Source organism: Equus przewalskii, chromosome 15 (genome assembly GCF_037783145.1).
Source record: "Equus przewalskii isolate Varuska chromosome 15, EquPr2, whole genome shotgun sequence".
NCBI classification, from domain to species: domain Eukaryota; kingdom Metazoa; phylum Chordata; class Mammalia; order Perissodactyla; family Equidae; genus Equus; species Equus przewalskii.
In genome coordinates this window covers 72,218,811-72,236,412 of record NC_091845.1, presented here as the reverse complement: position 1 = coordinate 72,236,412, position 17,602 = coordinate 72,218,811, and the positions used below count along the sequence as shown (strand labels likewise).

At 43.8% G+C, this 17,602-nt stretch overlaps 1 protein-coding gene across 1 annotated transcript in view; it reads right to left on the bottom strand.

Annotated features, from left to right (window-relative positions):
- Nucleotides 1-17,602, bottom strand: part of EPHB1 (EPH receptor B1) — a 417,501-nt gene that overhangs the window by 35,141 nt on the left and 364,758 nt on the right. The window contains exon 12 of the mRNA XM_008512898.2: nucleotides 12,337-12,552. Within this exon, the coding sequence (XP_008511120.1) occupies nucleotides 12,337-12,552 (216 nt within the window). The remainder of the gene's footprint in view (nucleotides 1-12,336; nucleotides 12,553-17,602) is intronic.

Genomic DNA, 17,602 nt, shown 5'->3' with positions numbered 1-17,602 from the left:
AAATGCAACGCCAGAAACCCTCTTGGAGTTCAACCCCAGTTTACCCCGCAGCTGGCTCACTGGTAACCGTGACAATGAAAGTGACTGAGGCGTTAATGTCTATGCTTTTGCTGCTATGGCACAGAATCTCAAGCCTGAGGGTGATCATCGATCTGTCCCTAACTCCTTAATACCAATCGCAGGATTTCCAGGGCTGATTTAATCAGCTTTTGCTTTTGTTCTTTTGGGTTTTTTCCCAAAAGAGCTGATGGATGGGGAAGGGATTCAGACTCTGGGAAATGGGTTATGAGGGGCAAAGTGGCAGGATCAGAAGGAGGGTCCCAGGACCTGGATGCAGATGCTAGTTTGGGGCTCTGTGGTGGGGACAGCAGCTGGCAGTGTCCCTCCTCCTGAGACAGAGGGAAAATGGGCCGGAGGCACAGGGGCTCCGGACCTCGCAAAGACCTGGTGTGCAGGAGTGGCCCCCGGACCTTCTCACTCCCTTGGGCTTACGGAGGGAGGAGGAGTTCTAGTGAGACTGAAAATACTTTTTCTTTTCCAGCCTGACAGATGGGGACTCTGTGTCAGACTAACTTTGATTTTTGAAAAATAAGGTAATTGATACTTCTCCCAATGCCAGTTTGGGCAGTAAATTTACACTCCCTAAAATAGTTTCAATGCAGTGGTTCTCCAAGTGTGGTCCCAGACCAACGTCATCAGCATTATCTGGGTACTTGTGTGAAATGCACATTCCTGGGCCCACCTCAGCCATACAGATCAGGAACTCTGTGCTTTAACAAGCCCTCCCAGGGGGTCTGGCACACAGTGGAGTGTGAGAACCATGGTTTCAATGGACACAATAATCTTAGTTGCCTTTCCCCTGCTCTCTCCTGAGACGTTTTCTTCAAAATTCTTCCATGGTGATCCTGTCAAAAATACCCTCAATTTTCCTTTGTGACTATCAGCTTTGCCTGGGCTTCTGGAGGCTCTCTGCTCTATTGTTTTCTGCTTTGGAGTGACTAGGAATAGGGAAAGTTATAAGATCCTTTTTGCCAGTTAGCCTTGAAAATGTACCCCTGAGCGTGTCTTGTGCTGGGCTGTGGGCTCTGAGAGGTGGGTGAGCACTTGTGCAGCATCCACAGCCATCACATAAGCTGTGACCGGAGCAGGACTTGGACTGGGGGTTGCTTCTAGTTTATCACATGGGGTCTTACAAATTCCCACAAATCCCATTTCATGGATGAGGAGACTTCAGGTCAAATCTATAGAGCATAGTTTGAATCCGAGTCCTGTATTCTTCCCACCACGTCAAAGAACTATTTTGCCACACCAGATGGGGAGAGAATTCTAGAGAGGGTCTTTTCTCCACCTTCCCAGGTGGGAAGACAGGGCTCAAATGGGCAGCATCGTATCATGGAATGAAGGTCAATTTTTTTTGTGAAAGGAAAGGCGCTCCAGATATCAGCGTGGAATCGATCGTGGCTAGAATTCTTGCTCTCTCCTGGAAACACGGTGAGGATGGAGGCCACAGCTGGGACAACAATTCAGAGGAATAATGGGGGAGGATGGGACTAGGGTCATGCATCCATGGTGACCTGGGATGGCTGAAATTCATCACAGGGGAGTAAGGGCCTCTGCAGAGCCTGTGAGGGGCAGGCCTGACGCCCCCAGCAGGATGAGCCATGGAGTCAGGTACCCACAGAGATTGCCCTCGGGGAGAGGCTGTCCCTAGTCCCACAGGGAGGATGGACCCTCCATGCCCAGGGTCCCAGAGCAGTGCAGGAAATGAGTCTGACGTAGATGGGGAGGATTCTAGAGGAAGTGGAACAGCTGAGCCGTCCCCGAGCCGGTCCAGGCAGTCCGTGTGGGAAATGAGGGGCAGAAGAGGCAGCGCAGCATGTGAGGAAGAACTGGCACGGGAATGAAGATCAAGAAAGGACAAGGGCACAGCTGGCAAATCGCCTGAGAAGATGGTTCCTGCCTCCCACCAGGAGGGGCCGATGCCCCGGAAACAGCTCTGTTTGAAGTTCACAGAGGGGGACAGAGCAGGGCAGAGAACGTCAGCAGACCTTAGAAGAGAGACAGCAAGGAGGAGGAGGAACTGATGGGCTGGGAAGGAGGTGAGTCTCAGAAGCCCAGAAAGCCAGGGTGTGGGAGGAGCTGGGGCCTGAGACAAGAGGACACCACCGCAGGAGGAGCAAAGGAGAAGGGGCTGAGGGAGATCAGAGGCACCTTGAAGACGGAGTGCAGTTCATTTAAAACAGGGAGGCCTGCAGAGAGCGGGGCTGCGGGAAGGCAGAGCAAGGCCAGAGACTTCTTAGAGAGACAGCCTGGGGCTCTGGAGGATGGGAACGTTGACACTACTTTAGCAGAAGGAACGTGGCTGAATACTAAGAAGGGAAGATTTTGCTCACAAAGGGACTGGATGTGGCCTTTTCTTACTGATCAGAAGAGCAAGCAATCCACGCTGGAGTAGAGCTTTTGACTTAACCAGCAGAAAGCTGCCATCCAGAGATTTATGGAATTCTACTGGGGCTCTGTCCACCCGTGGGAGCGGCTATGGGTGGCAGACCAGATTTGTGAATGTGTGTTTGAGCCCATGATGCAAAGACTTAATCAAACACATGGCACCTTTCCTGGTATGTGTGTGCCTCTTTTTTCTCTTGGTAACAGGAGACAGGACCAGTAATTACCAGAATGTGACCTGTGAAGTCAGACATTGAGACCTAGTCTATGACACAAGCATGGTGTTACGGACTGAATGCTCTGGTCCTCCTGAAATGTACATGTTGAAGCCCTAACCCCCAGTGTGATAGTATCCGGAGGCGGGGCCTTTGGGAGGTGATTAGGTTGAGATGAGGTCATGATGGTGGGACCCCCATGATGGGACTGGTGTCCTCATAGTTTGAGGAAGAGAGACCAGAGCCCTCTCTCTCTCTACTATGCACGGATGCGGGAGAAGGCGGCCACCTGCAAACCAGTAAGAGGGCTCTTACCAGGAACTAAGTCTGCCAGCACCTTGACTTGGAGTTTGAGCCTCCGGAACTGCGGGAAATAAACGTCTGTTGTTAAGCCACGCAGTCTCCGGTATTTGTCACAGCTGCCTGAACAAACTAAGGCACATGGGACTGTTGATTTGAACACCCACAACAGTATTCAGAAATATACCTGCCAAAAAGAGCACTGTGTAAATGGTACAGGTGTTAGAGCCCAGCCCAGCTCATTTATCTCATAAAGGATGGAACAGTGGGAGCAATTCAGAACTCCTCCCTCCTCCCTACTTTAGTGGGTTTATTCCAATCATAAGAAAGCACAAAAGAACAAATTCTATCTGTTCATTATTCTGGGAGCCTGGTGGGAAGGAAATGCTCCTGGGGCTAGAAATAGCAATTTAAAATAGAGAAAGAAGACCTGCAGAAAAGTATGGTGGTGAATTAAGACAGAATGAGAGATGAAGGCTGAGAGCCTGGTAGGAAAACCTAGAGAACTTTAATAGCTCTTAATGAGGTCTTCACTAACAGAGTAAAACAAGATGCATTAGAAGATGATGATGTTAAAGAGATCCTGAAAGAACTGCATGGAATAGGGGAATGAAGATGGAGTAGAGTGTCTTAAGGACTGTGTTAGGGAATTGCTGATCACGGGTAATAAGTGGAGGGTTCCACTTCTGGTGGGAGACATATGCTGCTAACAGACGGACTCTTCAGCAAATAACAACAAATACAAGAGAAGAGGAAAGGACAGAAAATAAGAAAAAAGAAAAGAAAGGAAAAGCAACCTGAAGTTTTCACCGACTGAACAGCGCGGAGGTGAACTTTACTTCCTGCAGTTTTGTCCTGAGGGCAGTCAGCTCTCGTGGCTAAAACTCCCACTGAAAAACCCACCCTCTGTCTGGCTGGAGGAACCAAGGGAAGATAATCAGGGCTGCTGCAGAGTTGGGGAGGATCTCTGGAAATGAGAACCAGGGAAAAGGAATCCCAACTTCTGGGTTTTCCCAATTCTCTGGCTGACCCTTGAACCATGCATGTATGAGACGGACTGAAAACCACAAGCACTGAAATCTGAACTGTTGCCTACTGCACACATGACCGAGTTTGCAGGTTGAGTGTAACAAGTTAATTCACTGCTAAACCGAAAACATCAACACTCTTTGGATCAATGTAACAGAATTCAGAGTCTCTACATCATAACAGTCACAATGTATATAATCCAAAACTACTAGACACACAAAGAGCTAGAGAAATGTAACCCGTTTTCACCAGAAAAAAAAGATGCCAACCCCAAGACGACCCAGACTTTAAAGCTGCTATTGCAGCTATGCTCAATAAAGTAAAGAAAAATATGCTTAGAATGAATAAAAAAATAAGACATTTCGGCTGAGAATTAGAAAGTATAAAAGAAAAATTAATAAGAAATTGTAGAGAAAAAGATACAATATCAGAAAAAAATCAATACAGGGCCTTTTTTTTTTTTTTTAGCAGAACGGAGATGGCGAATGAAAGAATCAATGAACTTAAAGATAGATCTGAGGAAGAAAGGGAAAAAATTGGGGAAAATAATGAACAGAGCCTCAAGAACCTGTGGAACAATTTCAAAAGTACTACAAATAGATAACTGTTGTCCTAGAAGGAGAGAAAAAGGGGTGGGAAATAATAATTGAAGAATTGTGGCTGAAAACTTCCCAAATAATAGTGAAAGACATAAATTTACAGAATTAAGAACCTTAGAAAATTTCAAACAGGATAAATTGGTGGAAAAAAGCATATCCAGGCACATCATACATCATAATAAAGCTAAAAACCAAAGATAATGAGAACATCTTGAAAGCTGCTAGAGAAAAATCACACAGCGTATATATATATATATATATATATATATATATGTACACACACACACATGCACACACTGGAACGATGATCCAAATAACTGAGGACTTTTCATCAGAAACCACAGCAACCAGAAGACAATGATACAACATGTTTAAAGTGCTTAAAGAAAAAAAGTAACCTATAAAGCTGGAACTGTATATCCAGCAAAAATGTCTTTCAGGAATGAATGAAAACATATAGACATTTCTCTGATAAAGGAAAATTAAGAGAATTTGTTGTTCAAAGACCTGCATTACAAGAAATAACAAAGGAAGTTCTTCAGACTGAAGGAATGATGCCAAAGAGCAAACTGGATCTTCCAGAATGAACAAAAAGCAAGAGAAATGGTCACTATGTTGAGTTAAAACAAAACATTTTCCTCTTATGTATTACATATGACTGCTTAAAGGAAAAACTGTCAGATTGTCTTCTGGGACTTTTAATGTACATAGACATAACACATATGACAATTATAACATAAAGGGCAGCAGGAGTAGGGTGGTAAATGGACTATATGTTTTGATTTTGTTGTTGTTTCTACATTTTATATAAAGTGGTACAATATTAACCCTAAGCAGATTGAAATTAAAAAAAAATTATATATATAAGTTCTAGAGTAACCAAGAAAAAAATGTAAAGAAGCAAGAGCTGAAAAATCAATAGATAAAGTTAATAGCCTGCTCGCCTCTGCCTGAAGATGGGGTGGGGAGAGATTCAAGATCCCTTGGCATCTGTCACCCAAAGGCCCAAAGGCCAGCAGAGCGAGTTGGCAAAGACGACAGCTGGCTTGGATACAAAGTCAGTCCTTTACTGGGCCTTTGTAAGCAAAAGGGGAAAAAATAAAGACAGAGAAACAGACTTTCTGGGACATCACAAATGACCAAAGTTGGGCAAGGGGTCCAGCACACTGTGGGGCCAGATAGGGAGCCGTAGTGTCCTGTCACCAGGCTTGGAGTCTGGATACCTAGAGTGAGGGCCAAGCTGCACTAACAGGCTATATGACTGGGGGTAACTCAGTTCACCACTCTGGGCCATGGATCTCTTGTCTGCAAAGTGACGGGGTAGGAGTTTCAGCAAATTCTTAGTAATTGCCTCTCTGGAGGAAAGGCACAATTGGACTTCCACAGCTCCTACTTTATATACACCTGTATTGGTAAATGGAGGGCTCCGTCATGCTCAGAATGAGGCCTCTTGCCCACTCTACTCTCTCCCAAGTCAAGTACATTTACACCCACTGTTTTGATTCCTGCCTTTATGCCAATGACTCCTAAATATACATCTTCATTTGGACTTTTCCTCCATGTGCCAAACCCACGTCTCCAGCTGCCTACTCAGTAGCTCTGCTTAGATACCCTACTAGCACATAAAAATCAAAATGTTCTAAACAAATACCTTTCAAAATTCTGTGGGTGTCAGAATTTCCTGGGAAATCATGGTCACAATGGAAAGGCCTGGACTCTATTCTACCTCAGTGAATCTGTGCCTCCATGCTCCTTATTAGCTCTCCAGATGAATCTGATACTCTTCCAACTTTGAGAAACACCATTCTAAACTAAACCTACAATCCACTCCCCAACCCTTCTACTGTTCCAACCAGTACCTTTCCAGCATCCCCACTCTCAGAGAATGGCAACATCATCCATTCAGAGGCATGGGTCTGATACTGGGTGTCACTCTTGGACCTCTGTCACCCTCATCCCTAAGCAACATCCACCAGCAAGTCCTTTCCAGGGTGCTCCCCGAACCCTCTGGGCTCCATTCACTCCCACTGTCTCAGAGCCCCTGGACACATCTTCTTGCTTCTATTGCCTCTCCCACCCAAACTCCACACTGCAAGCAGGGTAAGTGTTTTTAAAAAATAGTTTATTTTGAGATAGTTTCAACTCTCTACAAAAGTTGCAAGAACACTACAAAGAATGTCTGTACACTCCTCACCCAGAAACTCCATTCCGACTCTCAACAACTGTCCCAGAAAGACCCTATTAAGGATCCCACGTGTTACCTGGTTATCACACCTGCCTCTGGAATCCCCTTCAATCTGGAACAGTTGCTCAGTCTCCCTGACTTTCATGTCCTTGAAACTTTTGAAGATCATAGGCCAGGCATTGAATAGAATGTACCTTAATTTTAGTTAGTCTAATGTCTCCTCACGATGGTACCTGGCTTATACATTTTGAACAGAGTATCTCAAATGCTTATGTTCTTTTCCTTGCATCCTACTAAGTGGCACACAATGTCCACTTGTCCTGTGATTCGTGGTATGAACTTAAAACACTTGATTCAGATGGTGTTTGACAAACTTCTCTGTAAACTTACATTCTTCCCCTTTGTAATAAATATTTTGTAGGGAGATGCTTTAAGGCTATGTAAAATCCTATTTCTTTCCCCAATTTCACCCCAACTTTTAGCATCCATTAATGTTTCTTATCTGATCTAATTATTAATTTGATGGTTGCCAAATAGTGATTTTCTAATAATATCATTCTTTCCACTATTGGGAAAAGCTTTCTCTTCTCTCCATTTATTTATTCATTTATATTCATATCAGTGTGGACTCAATAATTCCTATCTTAGTCAATAGGTTGTAATCTGTTACTATCATTATATATTTTGAAGCTCAAATTATCCCGTATTTGGACATTGGGAGTCCCTTCAAGCTCAGTGTTGTCTTCTTTTGACATGTCCCCATCATTCTTTGAGTACTTTCTTACTTTTGGACACAAACAGATATACCATGCTCATCTTGTACTTTCCCTGCCCAGGCCCTGGAAAGGGTCATTACTCTAATAAGTTCTGATTGCTTTTAGTGTAGAAGGGACTATAGAATCCAGGATCTGAGTGCCAGGTGTACTCTTTGCTACATGAGTGTCATTGATTTGAGGCTCTCTCACCCTATATTTATTTCTTTATCTCTGTATTGAAAACTACAAGTTCATACCAATACCTCCAATTCCGATTCAATACCACATAATTCATTCCAGCAAATATGCTTTGCATATTTGTACCTCCTTTTCCAACATCTCCCATTATCTTCAATATATTTCTCAATCTCCCTTATAAAGTTAATTTCCCACTCTTGCGGGCTGCCAATCCCCTCACACGTGGGTCTCCATCCCTGCGAGGGCTTGTCTCCCTTGCTCAGGATGTCTACTTTGATTGGGCCTGCCAAATGGTTTTCTGGTGAAAAAAAAAGAAGGAAGAAAGCCAAAGAAGTATTTTGTTTTGTTTTGCTTTTAAGGAAGGGAAGGGAAGAGATTGGAAGGGGTTGGCAAGAGAAAAAGCCAGGTTATTTTTCTAAAATGAAAATCCATCACCATTGGGTCATGTGTGTGCATCTGTGTGCACACACACGTATCCACACACTCACAGCCCTTGAATGACTTGCTAGTACTTTGAGGCTGTAAATTCCATCACAAGGCTCTAGAAGGCCCTGCATGATGTAACTGCTGCTGACCTCCTTGGCCACTTTCCCCCTCTTTCTCCAAATTCCCAGCACAGGGGTCCTCTCTCAGCTCCTCTAATATTCCATTTTCCCTCTTACCACAGGGCCTTTGTATGTGCTGCTTCTCTCTCTCTCAGTGCCCTAACCTGCCCCATTCATTTGGGTGACTTATTCTTCAAATCTCTGTTGGAGTACCATCTCCTCCTCTGGATACCCTCTTTAACTCTCCCAGATAAAGTCAAACTGCTTTGTTATTTATTGTTCTATTCATGCTCTCACAGAACACAGTGGCTCTTCTCTCAACTGGTAATTATGCACTTATTTGTGTATATGTCTTATTAATGTCCTCTTTCCTCATTAAGTTGTGAGTGATGTGAGAAAAGAAATGATTTCTTTTTTTTTTCTTTTTGCTGAGGAAGATTCGCTCTGAGCCAATCTTCCTCTTTTTTTCCTTTTATCTGAGCCACCACCACAGCATGGCCACTAACCAACAAGTGGTGTGGGTCTACACCCTGGAACCGAACCCAGGCTGCTGAAGTGGAGTGCACCAAACTTAACCACTAGCCGACTGGGGCTGGCCCAGTGATGTCTCTTTTTGATCAGGATTGTGCCCCTAGCTTGTAGTCCAATATTGGCACACAGTAGATGCTCAATAAATACTTTTCATGTGAATAAATTGTAATTTTTGAAACAAAGTGTTTAATCAGCAAACATTATAACGTTCTCTATTTGGAATAAAAGGCAAAATGTGGAGGAATAATATGATAAATATGGTGAGGCAGGTGAACATATGACTGTGAAAGATCCTGAAAGCTCTTAGGTCTAGGAGTTTATAAGCGTTGCTATTTAGAAGAAACACAAAATCACAATAAATGATCTACATGATGCGTACAGAAAAATAATTTGGGAAAGATCTTACCTAAGGCATACACAAATTGTGTATTTGGCTCACATCATGACTGAGGTGACTCAAGGTCATCAGAATGTGAGTCCACCCAAAGGTAGCAACAGAGTTCATTCAAAATCCAAACATGAGGGTATTCTGTATGTGCATGTTTTGGGGCTTGATAAAGTCATTTTAAATTGTCCTTAAATGAAAAGGTGTCTGATAACAGTCAAGAACTGTTTTTTCTTATGAAGGATAACTTAGTTTACCCAAATAGTAAAACTTTCCTTGAAGTTATCATAATCAGAACAATATAGTTGGGCACAAGAATCAACAAATAGGTCAATGGTCCAGAATTGAGAATCAAAACATAATTTATATAAGGGACTTAATATATGACAAAGATGACATGTGATTCAATAAAAGATGGATAATATATTTAATTAGTGGTGTTCCATAGTTATCTATTCACCTGGATGAAACAGGGTAAGAAGATACGCCCTAATACATATTCAAAACCAAATTCAAGAACAGCTCTGGGGATCTATCGACAAGAAAATGGGTAAATAAACCATGGACTATTACAATAAATAGGAGCAAACTACTGAGGCACACACGCCAAGAATGAGTCTCACAAACAGGATGCTGAGTGACAGCAGCCGGACACAAAGAACACAAAATATGTATGATTCCAGTCACGTGAAGTTCTAGAACAGGTAAAACAAACCCACGGTCGAAGAAAAAATCAGAACAGCAGTTGCCTCCGGGGTGGGGTCGGGGTGAGAATTGACGGGGGAGGGACGTGAGGGAACTTCCTGGTGTGACGACAGGGTTCTACGTCTTGATAGGAGTTTGGGTTACACAGTTTTATGCATTTGTTAAAACTCTGTAAATGTACACTTAAGACTTGTGCATTTCTTATATGCAAATTTTACCTTAAGGAAAAAAAAAAGAATGTAAACAAATGTTTAACTCTAGTTAAAGACACGTACACTGACGTGTTCAGGGGTGATACGTACTGATGTCTGCAACTTACCTGGAAATGCGGCGACCACATAGGATGGAGTGGTGAACGGACAGAGGGATGATTAGATGGGGAGTTATATGACAAGCAAACAAAGCAAGATCTTAATTCTGGAATATACGTGGTGAGTATATGGTTGTGCTCTGTGAAATTCTATCAAGTGCTCTGTATGCTTGAAATTTTTCAAAATAAAATCTTGGGAAAAAGAAATAAATTTCAGGTGTACTAAATATTTAAACATAGAACAAAAACGCAAACAAAATAGTACAGGAAACTTTAAAAAGCATTTTATAACCTTGGAGTGAGGAAAACTTTTAAAATAAACCAGAAAATCCAAGAAGACATAGAGAAACAGATAGCTATTTTTGACTAAATGAATATTAACCACTTTTGAAAGCCAAAGGATATCATAAGCAATATCAAAAGAACAATTGTATTCTTTTGAATACAAAAAAGAATTGTATTTTTTTGTACAAAAAAGGAGGAGGGGTAATTAATTGTATCGCATTTGGCAGACAAAGGGTTAACATCGGTAATATAAAAAACTTTCTGTAAATTTCTAAGAAACCATCAAACAACCCAATAGAAAAATAGTTAAAAACATGTACAGATAATGAACAGAAGAGGAAGCACACATCCCAGTACCTGTGTAAAAAGACAGTAAAATCGCTAGCAGTGAGCTGAAAATGCAAACGAAAACAAAATAAGGTCTCATTTTTCATCTTTGGATTAGCAAATTTGTAAGGATTGATCACTTCCAGTGCTCATGAGGATGTTGGAAGACGCACCATACATTCCTGGTGGGGTGTGAATGCTTACAAACTTTCAGGACAGTAACCTGACAGTAAGAAAGCTCGAGACACACAGGACACAGAGTCACAGGCATAGTATGATCCCATTTTTATAAACTAAAAAGTTCAAAATTTTGAACAAAGAGAAAAATGTGAAAGGAGACACATTTAACTGAAAGTAATGCTTCACGACAGGGGTTGGTAAACAGCGCCAACTCTGCTTGGTCATCTGGTTTCCTGCAGCCCAGGAGCTAAGAATGGTGTTTGTATCTTTTAAAGGGTTACATTTTAAATAGAGGAATATCCTCTATTTTGCCTCTGGGCCAGCAAAGCCTAAAATATTTACTACATGGCCCTTTAGGAAAAGTTTACTGACTCCTGCTTCAAGGGAATGGCAGTTTCTCAGTTATTCTTTTCCTCTTCTCTGTATTGTTTTCATTTTTATAATAATCATGTATTGCAAGTTGAAAGAATATAGGTAGGTAAGAAATCAATCACTTTGGATGCTGTTGAGAATGGATATAAGGAGACAAAACGAAACCATGAGACTAGTTAAGGAGCTACTGTAACAGTGCAGGTGAAAGAGAATGGTGCTTTGGAACAGAGTGGGACAGTAGAGATGGAAAGAAGGGGCAGGTTTTATAGGAACCTATAGGAGTGGCTGAGGGATTGGACAGGAATGGTGAGGCACAGAGAGAAATCAAGGCTGATTCCTAGGTTTCAGTCATTAGTTGAGTGGTGAACCACTGAGATGGAGAGACTGGGGAGAGGAAACCAGAGAGTAAGTCTAGAGCTTTGTTTTGGACCTGTGGAAGTTCTAAATGGAATTGTGTGAACTAGGGGGTTGGACCCAGATGATTAGAGCAGCTTGGGCTATGGAGTGGGAGGCTGAGCAGGAAATACAAGTTTAAGAGGACTCATCATGTGGATGGCACTTGAAGCTATCGGGAAGCAATGGAGAGGGAGAGAAGGGGACAAAGAGTCTACCTGGTAGCACAGTGCCCAACCCAACTGGAACCTGCTCCCTGCTGACAGATGTCTCTGATGCTACTGTCCAACTGTTTGGATTCCCCCAAACCATCTGTTCCAAAATATCCAAGGAACATCATGGCTTTGGAGGAGACACCGACCCTTCCTCACAGCCTCTGCCCAAATGCTTGTCTGGACAACCAGCTGCTATTGTTTCTCTTGGCCAATGGATGGTCCACCCAGCACCTGACTCCCCCAGTGGAGAGACGAGTTCAGGTCCCAGTCCCTCCCAGTCTGCCCTGCCATGGGTCCCCAGCCATGTGCAGCCACCTTTACTCATGCCACGCTTTTACCTGAGAATGCCAAGAAAGACTCACCAAGGAGCTGGTATAGGTGGGATCTGAGGTGTCATCCTGGAGGTAGCGGGAAAGGCCAAAGTCAGACACCTTGCACACCAAGTTACTGTTGACAAGAATGTTTCTAGCAGCCAGGTCCCGGTGCACATAGTTCATCTCGGCCAGGTACTTCATCCCTGCGGCGATGCCCCTGAGCATCCCTACCAGCTGGATCACCGTGAACTGTCCATCATTTTGCTGTAATAAGACACAAAGGGCATTGAGATCAAGATGGGCTTCAGTGGTTAAACAGAAGCTGAGGTGCCATGGTCCCACTGCTTGTCAGCCTCTGTCAGTACCAGGCCAAGCCACTCACTGCCTCCTCCCTCCCCAAACCCCATCTTCATCCCTCTCCTTGAATGCTCTGCTCTCTTCTCCTTGCCAAACCCTGTTGATTTCATCTCCAAATTACATTTCAAACCCATCCACTTCTCTCTGTCTCCACTGCCACCATTCTAACCAAGTCATTGTCATCCCTCACCTGTAACAGCCTCCCTGCAGCTGCCCCGCCCCCACAATCCATTCTCTACATGGGAGTTAGAGCCATCTTTATAAGACATAAATCAGGTCATGTCACTCCCTGGCTAAAGCTCTCTATTAGCCTCCCATTGCATTAAGGAAAAGCTGCGAACTTCTTCGCATGGCCCACAAGACCCCACGGAATCATCTACTGCCTCACCTTATGCTACCTTATCCCTCACTCCTGTGCTAAAGCCACAATGATTGGTGACCTTTCAATCCTTTCCCAAGCCAAGCTCTTCCTGCCTTACGGTCCTTACACATGCCATTCCCTCTGTTTTTTCCCCACAATCCAAACTTACCTGCCCTTCAGGTCTCCACTTAAACTTCACTTCTTTGGAGAGGATGTCTCTGTAACCAGTCCCCTCCCCCAACTGTAATTAGCGCTTTCTTACTACTACCTGTCAGTGCATGCTCTTAGTTTTCTTCTCAGCACATATCATAAGTTTTAGCTGCCTGTGTGTGTGCATGCATGTGTGTGTGCGTGCATGCGTGCATGTGTGTATGTGTCTGTGTGTCTGTCTGTCTCTGCTGCTTGACTCTAAGCTCTTTGAGACAAGAACTCTCTCTTCTGTGGTCACCACAGTATTCCCAGTGCTGAGAACTTTAATGTCGATAGAAAGAGCTCAGTAAGCACATGTGGAATGAATGACCTAGACATCTCTTCCTATTTCCAGAAATAAACGTTTAAGGTGTCTTCCTTGGGTGCTACCAGTGCTGTCAACCTTGACATTGGGATAACCACACCTACCTCATAGGGATTGGTGGTCAGGGGAAGTGCACACCCAGCGTCTGGAACATGGACCCTTCTAGTGAATGGGAGCTGTGACTGCTCCCTCTCATGCCAACCTGAAGTGCTTCCTTCTCTGCAATCACAGTTTCTTGCATGGATGCCCTCTTCCAGGGTTAGATGATAGACTCTTCAGTGAATGAATCTGTGCATCCTTCTGCCTCCCCCAAACCTCTGGGTCTTGGCTCGGCACACACTGGTTAGATTAGTGGACCCTGGGCCAGGTTGCCAAGAACACCTTTTCCCATCTAGTCCAGCCCCAGCTGCTCGCCAAAGGGCTATGAGTTGTATTCTGTAAGTAGAGCCTGGACCAGGCACTGAGACGCTCTGATTGAAGGAGAGGTCGGAGTAGGCGGGTCTCCCTGGGTCTACTCCAGCTACTGCTGAACACAGGCCCTGGGCAAAGCAGTCACCTCCTCTGCCCCAGTGTTCCCATGTGAAATGCAGAAAGCATAAATAGTGTGAGGAGCTCTCATTTATTGAGCACCTACTATATGTGAGATAGTATATGCTACACTCTTCTGCATTATCTCACCTAAATATGTGTGGACACATCATTTATGAATGCATTCCCACAAAAGCATTTCCATAAGTAAGGAAAAATAAAAGAGCTGCTATAAAAATACCCTGTTTATTAGAGAAAACACCAACCGAAAATTCTAACAATGACAGCAATGTGGTTAAAAACGAGTATCTCCCTAAAGAAGCCCACTGGTAGATAGATGTTGGGGGGAACTGGTGGTGACTGAACAACTCTGAGAGGAGCAGTGTTGAAAGCGTGGGCAGCAGTGTGTCTATGCTTCCACTTTAAGTTAGTCAAGACTTCATAGAGCCGCTTTATTGTCTGATTTGTTTGAATATTTAGATCAGTCATCCTTATAGTTTCTGGGGCCAACAAAGGCCAAGAAGTGGTTAAAAGTCCAGGATTTGGAGCCACACAGACCGCTTGGATCCAGGCTCTGCCGCTCACTGGTTGCATGGCATCGGGCAAGTTATTTAACCTCCAGAGCAGTGATTTCCACATCCACAAAACAAGAACATAGTATCCACGCTTCCCAGAATTTTGGTGAGGTAAAATGTGATAATAGGTGTGAAGGGGCTTAGCTCAGTGCCCCACGAATACTAAGACGCAGCAATGATCGCTGGTATTATCAGCAAGGCCATATGCCTCACAAATCAGCTCTCCCACATACCTCAGATGCCTGGTGAGAGAGACAGAGGACACCTGGGGACAGAAATGTGGGTTCCTCATAGCCTCCTGGGTGTGTGCGGGAGACATCCTAGGATCATTACCCTGGGAGAACCTAGTTCACAGTGCATTCTGAGCTCAACAGGTTGGCACCTGTGATAGTACCCCCACCCCAACTGTAGTAATGGATGGTCAGGAGCTAATGATGCAGGCCTGAAGTTTGGATCAATTAATCAACAAACACTGATTTCTTCCATTGCTTGACTTTTGAATGGTAAGTCATACTTTACAGAAATATCTTTTGATCCTTAAAACTGGTCCTGTGGAGTAGGCGAGGCAGGCAATAGTATATTGCTTTTGTAGAGAGGATAAAGGAAATCCAGAAAGTTTAAGTGATCAGCCTGAAATCGCTCGGGGTGGTTTTGATTCATATTAAGAATCTAAGTCCAGGGGCCTGCCCTGTGGTCAAGTGGTTAAGTTCGCAGGCTCCGCTTTGGTGGCCCAGGGTTTCACTGGTTTGGATCCTAGGCGCGGATATAGCACTGCTCATCAAGCCATGCTGAGGACGCGTCCCACAGAGCACAACCAGAAGGTTCTACAACTAGAATATACAACTGTGTACCAGGTGGTTTTGGGGAGAAGAAGAAGAAAAAGAAAAAGAAAAAGAAAAGAAGATTGGTAATAGATTTTAGCTCAGGTGCCAATCTTTAAAAAAAAGAAAAAAAGAATCTAAGTCCAGAACAGCAAATTGCTTCTCCACTGACTTTCCATCTCTGATCAATTGGTAATGGCTGCCTCCAACACTGTGTGTAGAAGAAGGCTATGGATAAGCTTTGATTAATGATGGCTGCCAAGGTCATAGAAATAGAAAGTAGAGACAAGTGTACCACAAATATGCTACTCTTATCTGAATCTTTTAACTCCTATCCAGTGCCTCTTCCATTGGAATATGCTTACTCTGCAATGAGCAACACATTTTCTTCAGCATTAGCATGGGAATCACATAGCATGATAAGACAGGGTCATACCTGGCAAGTTCAAAGTTTTGGTGAAACTTAAAAGATATGACCATATTAAGATTTTCTGATATGTTCAAGTGTTTTATGTTCAGTTCATTGGTATAACTCTCCAAGAAGAACTTCCAGAGATATGAACATTGGCCCACAAAGATAAACAAGATAGAAAAAAAAATAGATTTCTTAGTGACTTTCAGAGAGGGCCTGGCTCCATGCTGAGCACACGGTAACAACACAGCACAGAGAAGAAATACAGGCAGGCCCAGGTGAAATGATTTAGACTTTCTTCCCTTCATGAAGTGCTTTTTGCTGAAATTGCTTTTCTGCAAATTCACTGAAGCCACTTGCTGGCCCTTTTATTAGATAGGAAGGATTTAGGTATTTCAACTTTCAGTGACAAATCCACTTCAGGAAATGAAACCCTTATTTGATTTGTTTGAAGAGAATGAATCATAGGTTTTTTTTTTAACTGAAAGAGACCTTTCAAGATCATCCAGCTCAATGCCTTTAGTTTATAGATTGGGAAATCGAGTTAACAGATTTGCTTAAGGCCACACGGTGACTCATAGCAGAGCCCAAAGCAGACCCTTGGTCTCAGGACTTCCAATCTGGTGTTCTCTTCCTGACATCTGGGTTGCTATCGTCCAGCTTCAGGCATGAATGAGCTTCTTTGATGCAAATGTCTCCATTTGACATTGCTCAGCGATTTCCAAGAGTCTTCCAGTTATGACCATCTGGGAATGAGCCAGTAGCAACCACAAGGCCAAACTTTAGGCACAGAGGCCTTATGGAGCATATTGACCTTCTTGGCTATGGCATGGAACATTGATGACGGCGTCAGGGGTTGTGCCTAAGATTATAGAAGGGCCACCAGATTAAGTCCTCCGAATTTGAATGCCAAGAAGTAAATATTTAATTATGGATTCTTGTGCTACAAATCCATGGCACAGACATTTAAAAAAATGGATAATAATGAACCTACTGAAGATGTGGTTGAAGAATAATGGTGCTTCCAATTCCTCCAGAATGTGAGGGATTCTAAGTCCTGCCATGGGAGAGGGGCAGTGAGTGGGCTGTGAGAAGCTATGTCCGATATGCTCACTGGATCCCCGATGCCCAGAGCCTCTCAGACACCGACCCAGAGCTGGAGCTGCGGCCACTCTCCAAAGGCTCCACGTCCGGTGTGAAAGGACCAGTCGGAGGGAAGGAAACAGTTGCACAAATTGAGGACTAAGGCTTTTCCTTTCTTCTCTGAATGGTGATCCTAAAATTATACCACTTCCCAGAAGATGGACCCTGCAGAACTGAACTGATGACCTACTTTTCGATTTTATCAAGCAGCAGATACATCAATTAATGTTGCTATGCTCCAGGGTTTGGTAGTAAGGCTGAAATTAGATTTATAGATTACCTGCCTCCATGCCGTGCAAGGAGTCAGAAACGCTTCATTTCCCCTCTCCTTCTGGCACCGCTGGCTCTGGCCGCTCTTTTCTCGCTGTCCTTTCTCCTGTTTTCCTGGGCCCCTCTCTCGCCTCTAGCTTTTCTATCACTGCCCAGGTCCCATCATCATGAAAAATACTGGTGTCCAACATGTCCCCTTGTCCTGGGTCCTGAATGCAAATAGCCCTGTGCAGAGCAACAGTGTGGGGCTTGACTTTCCATAGGCCCCTGAGAATGAATCCCCGCTCCTCTGCATGCTCCAGGAAGAGAGTCTGATCATATTGTGACTCCTCT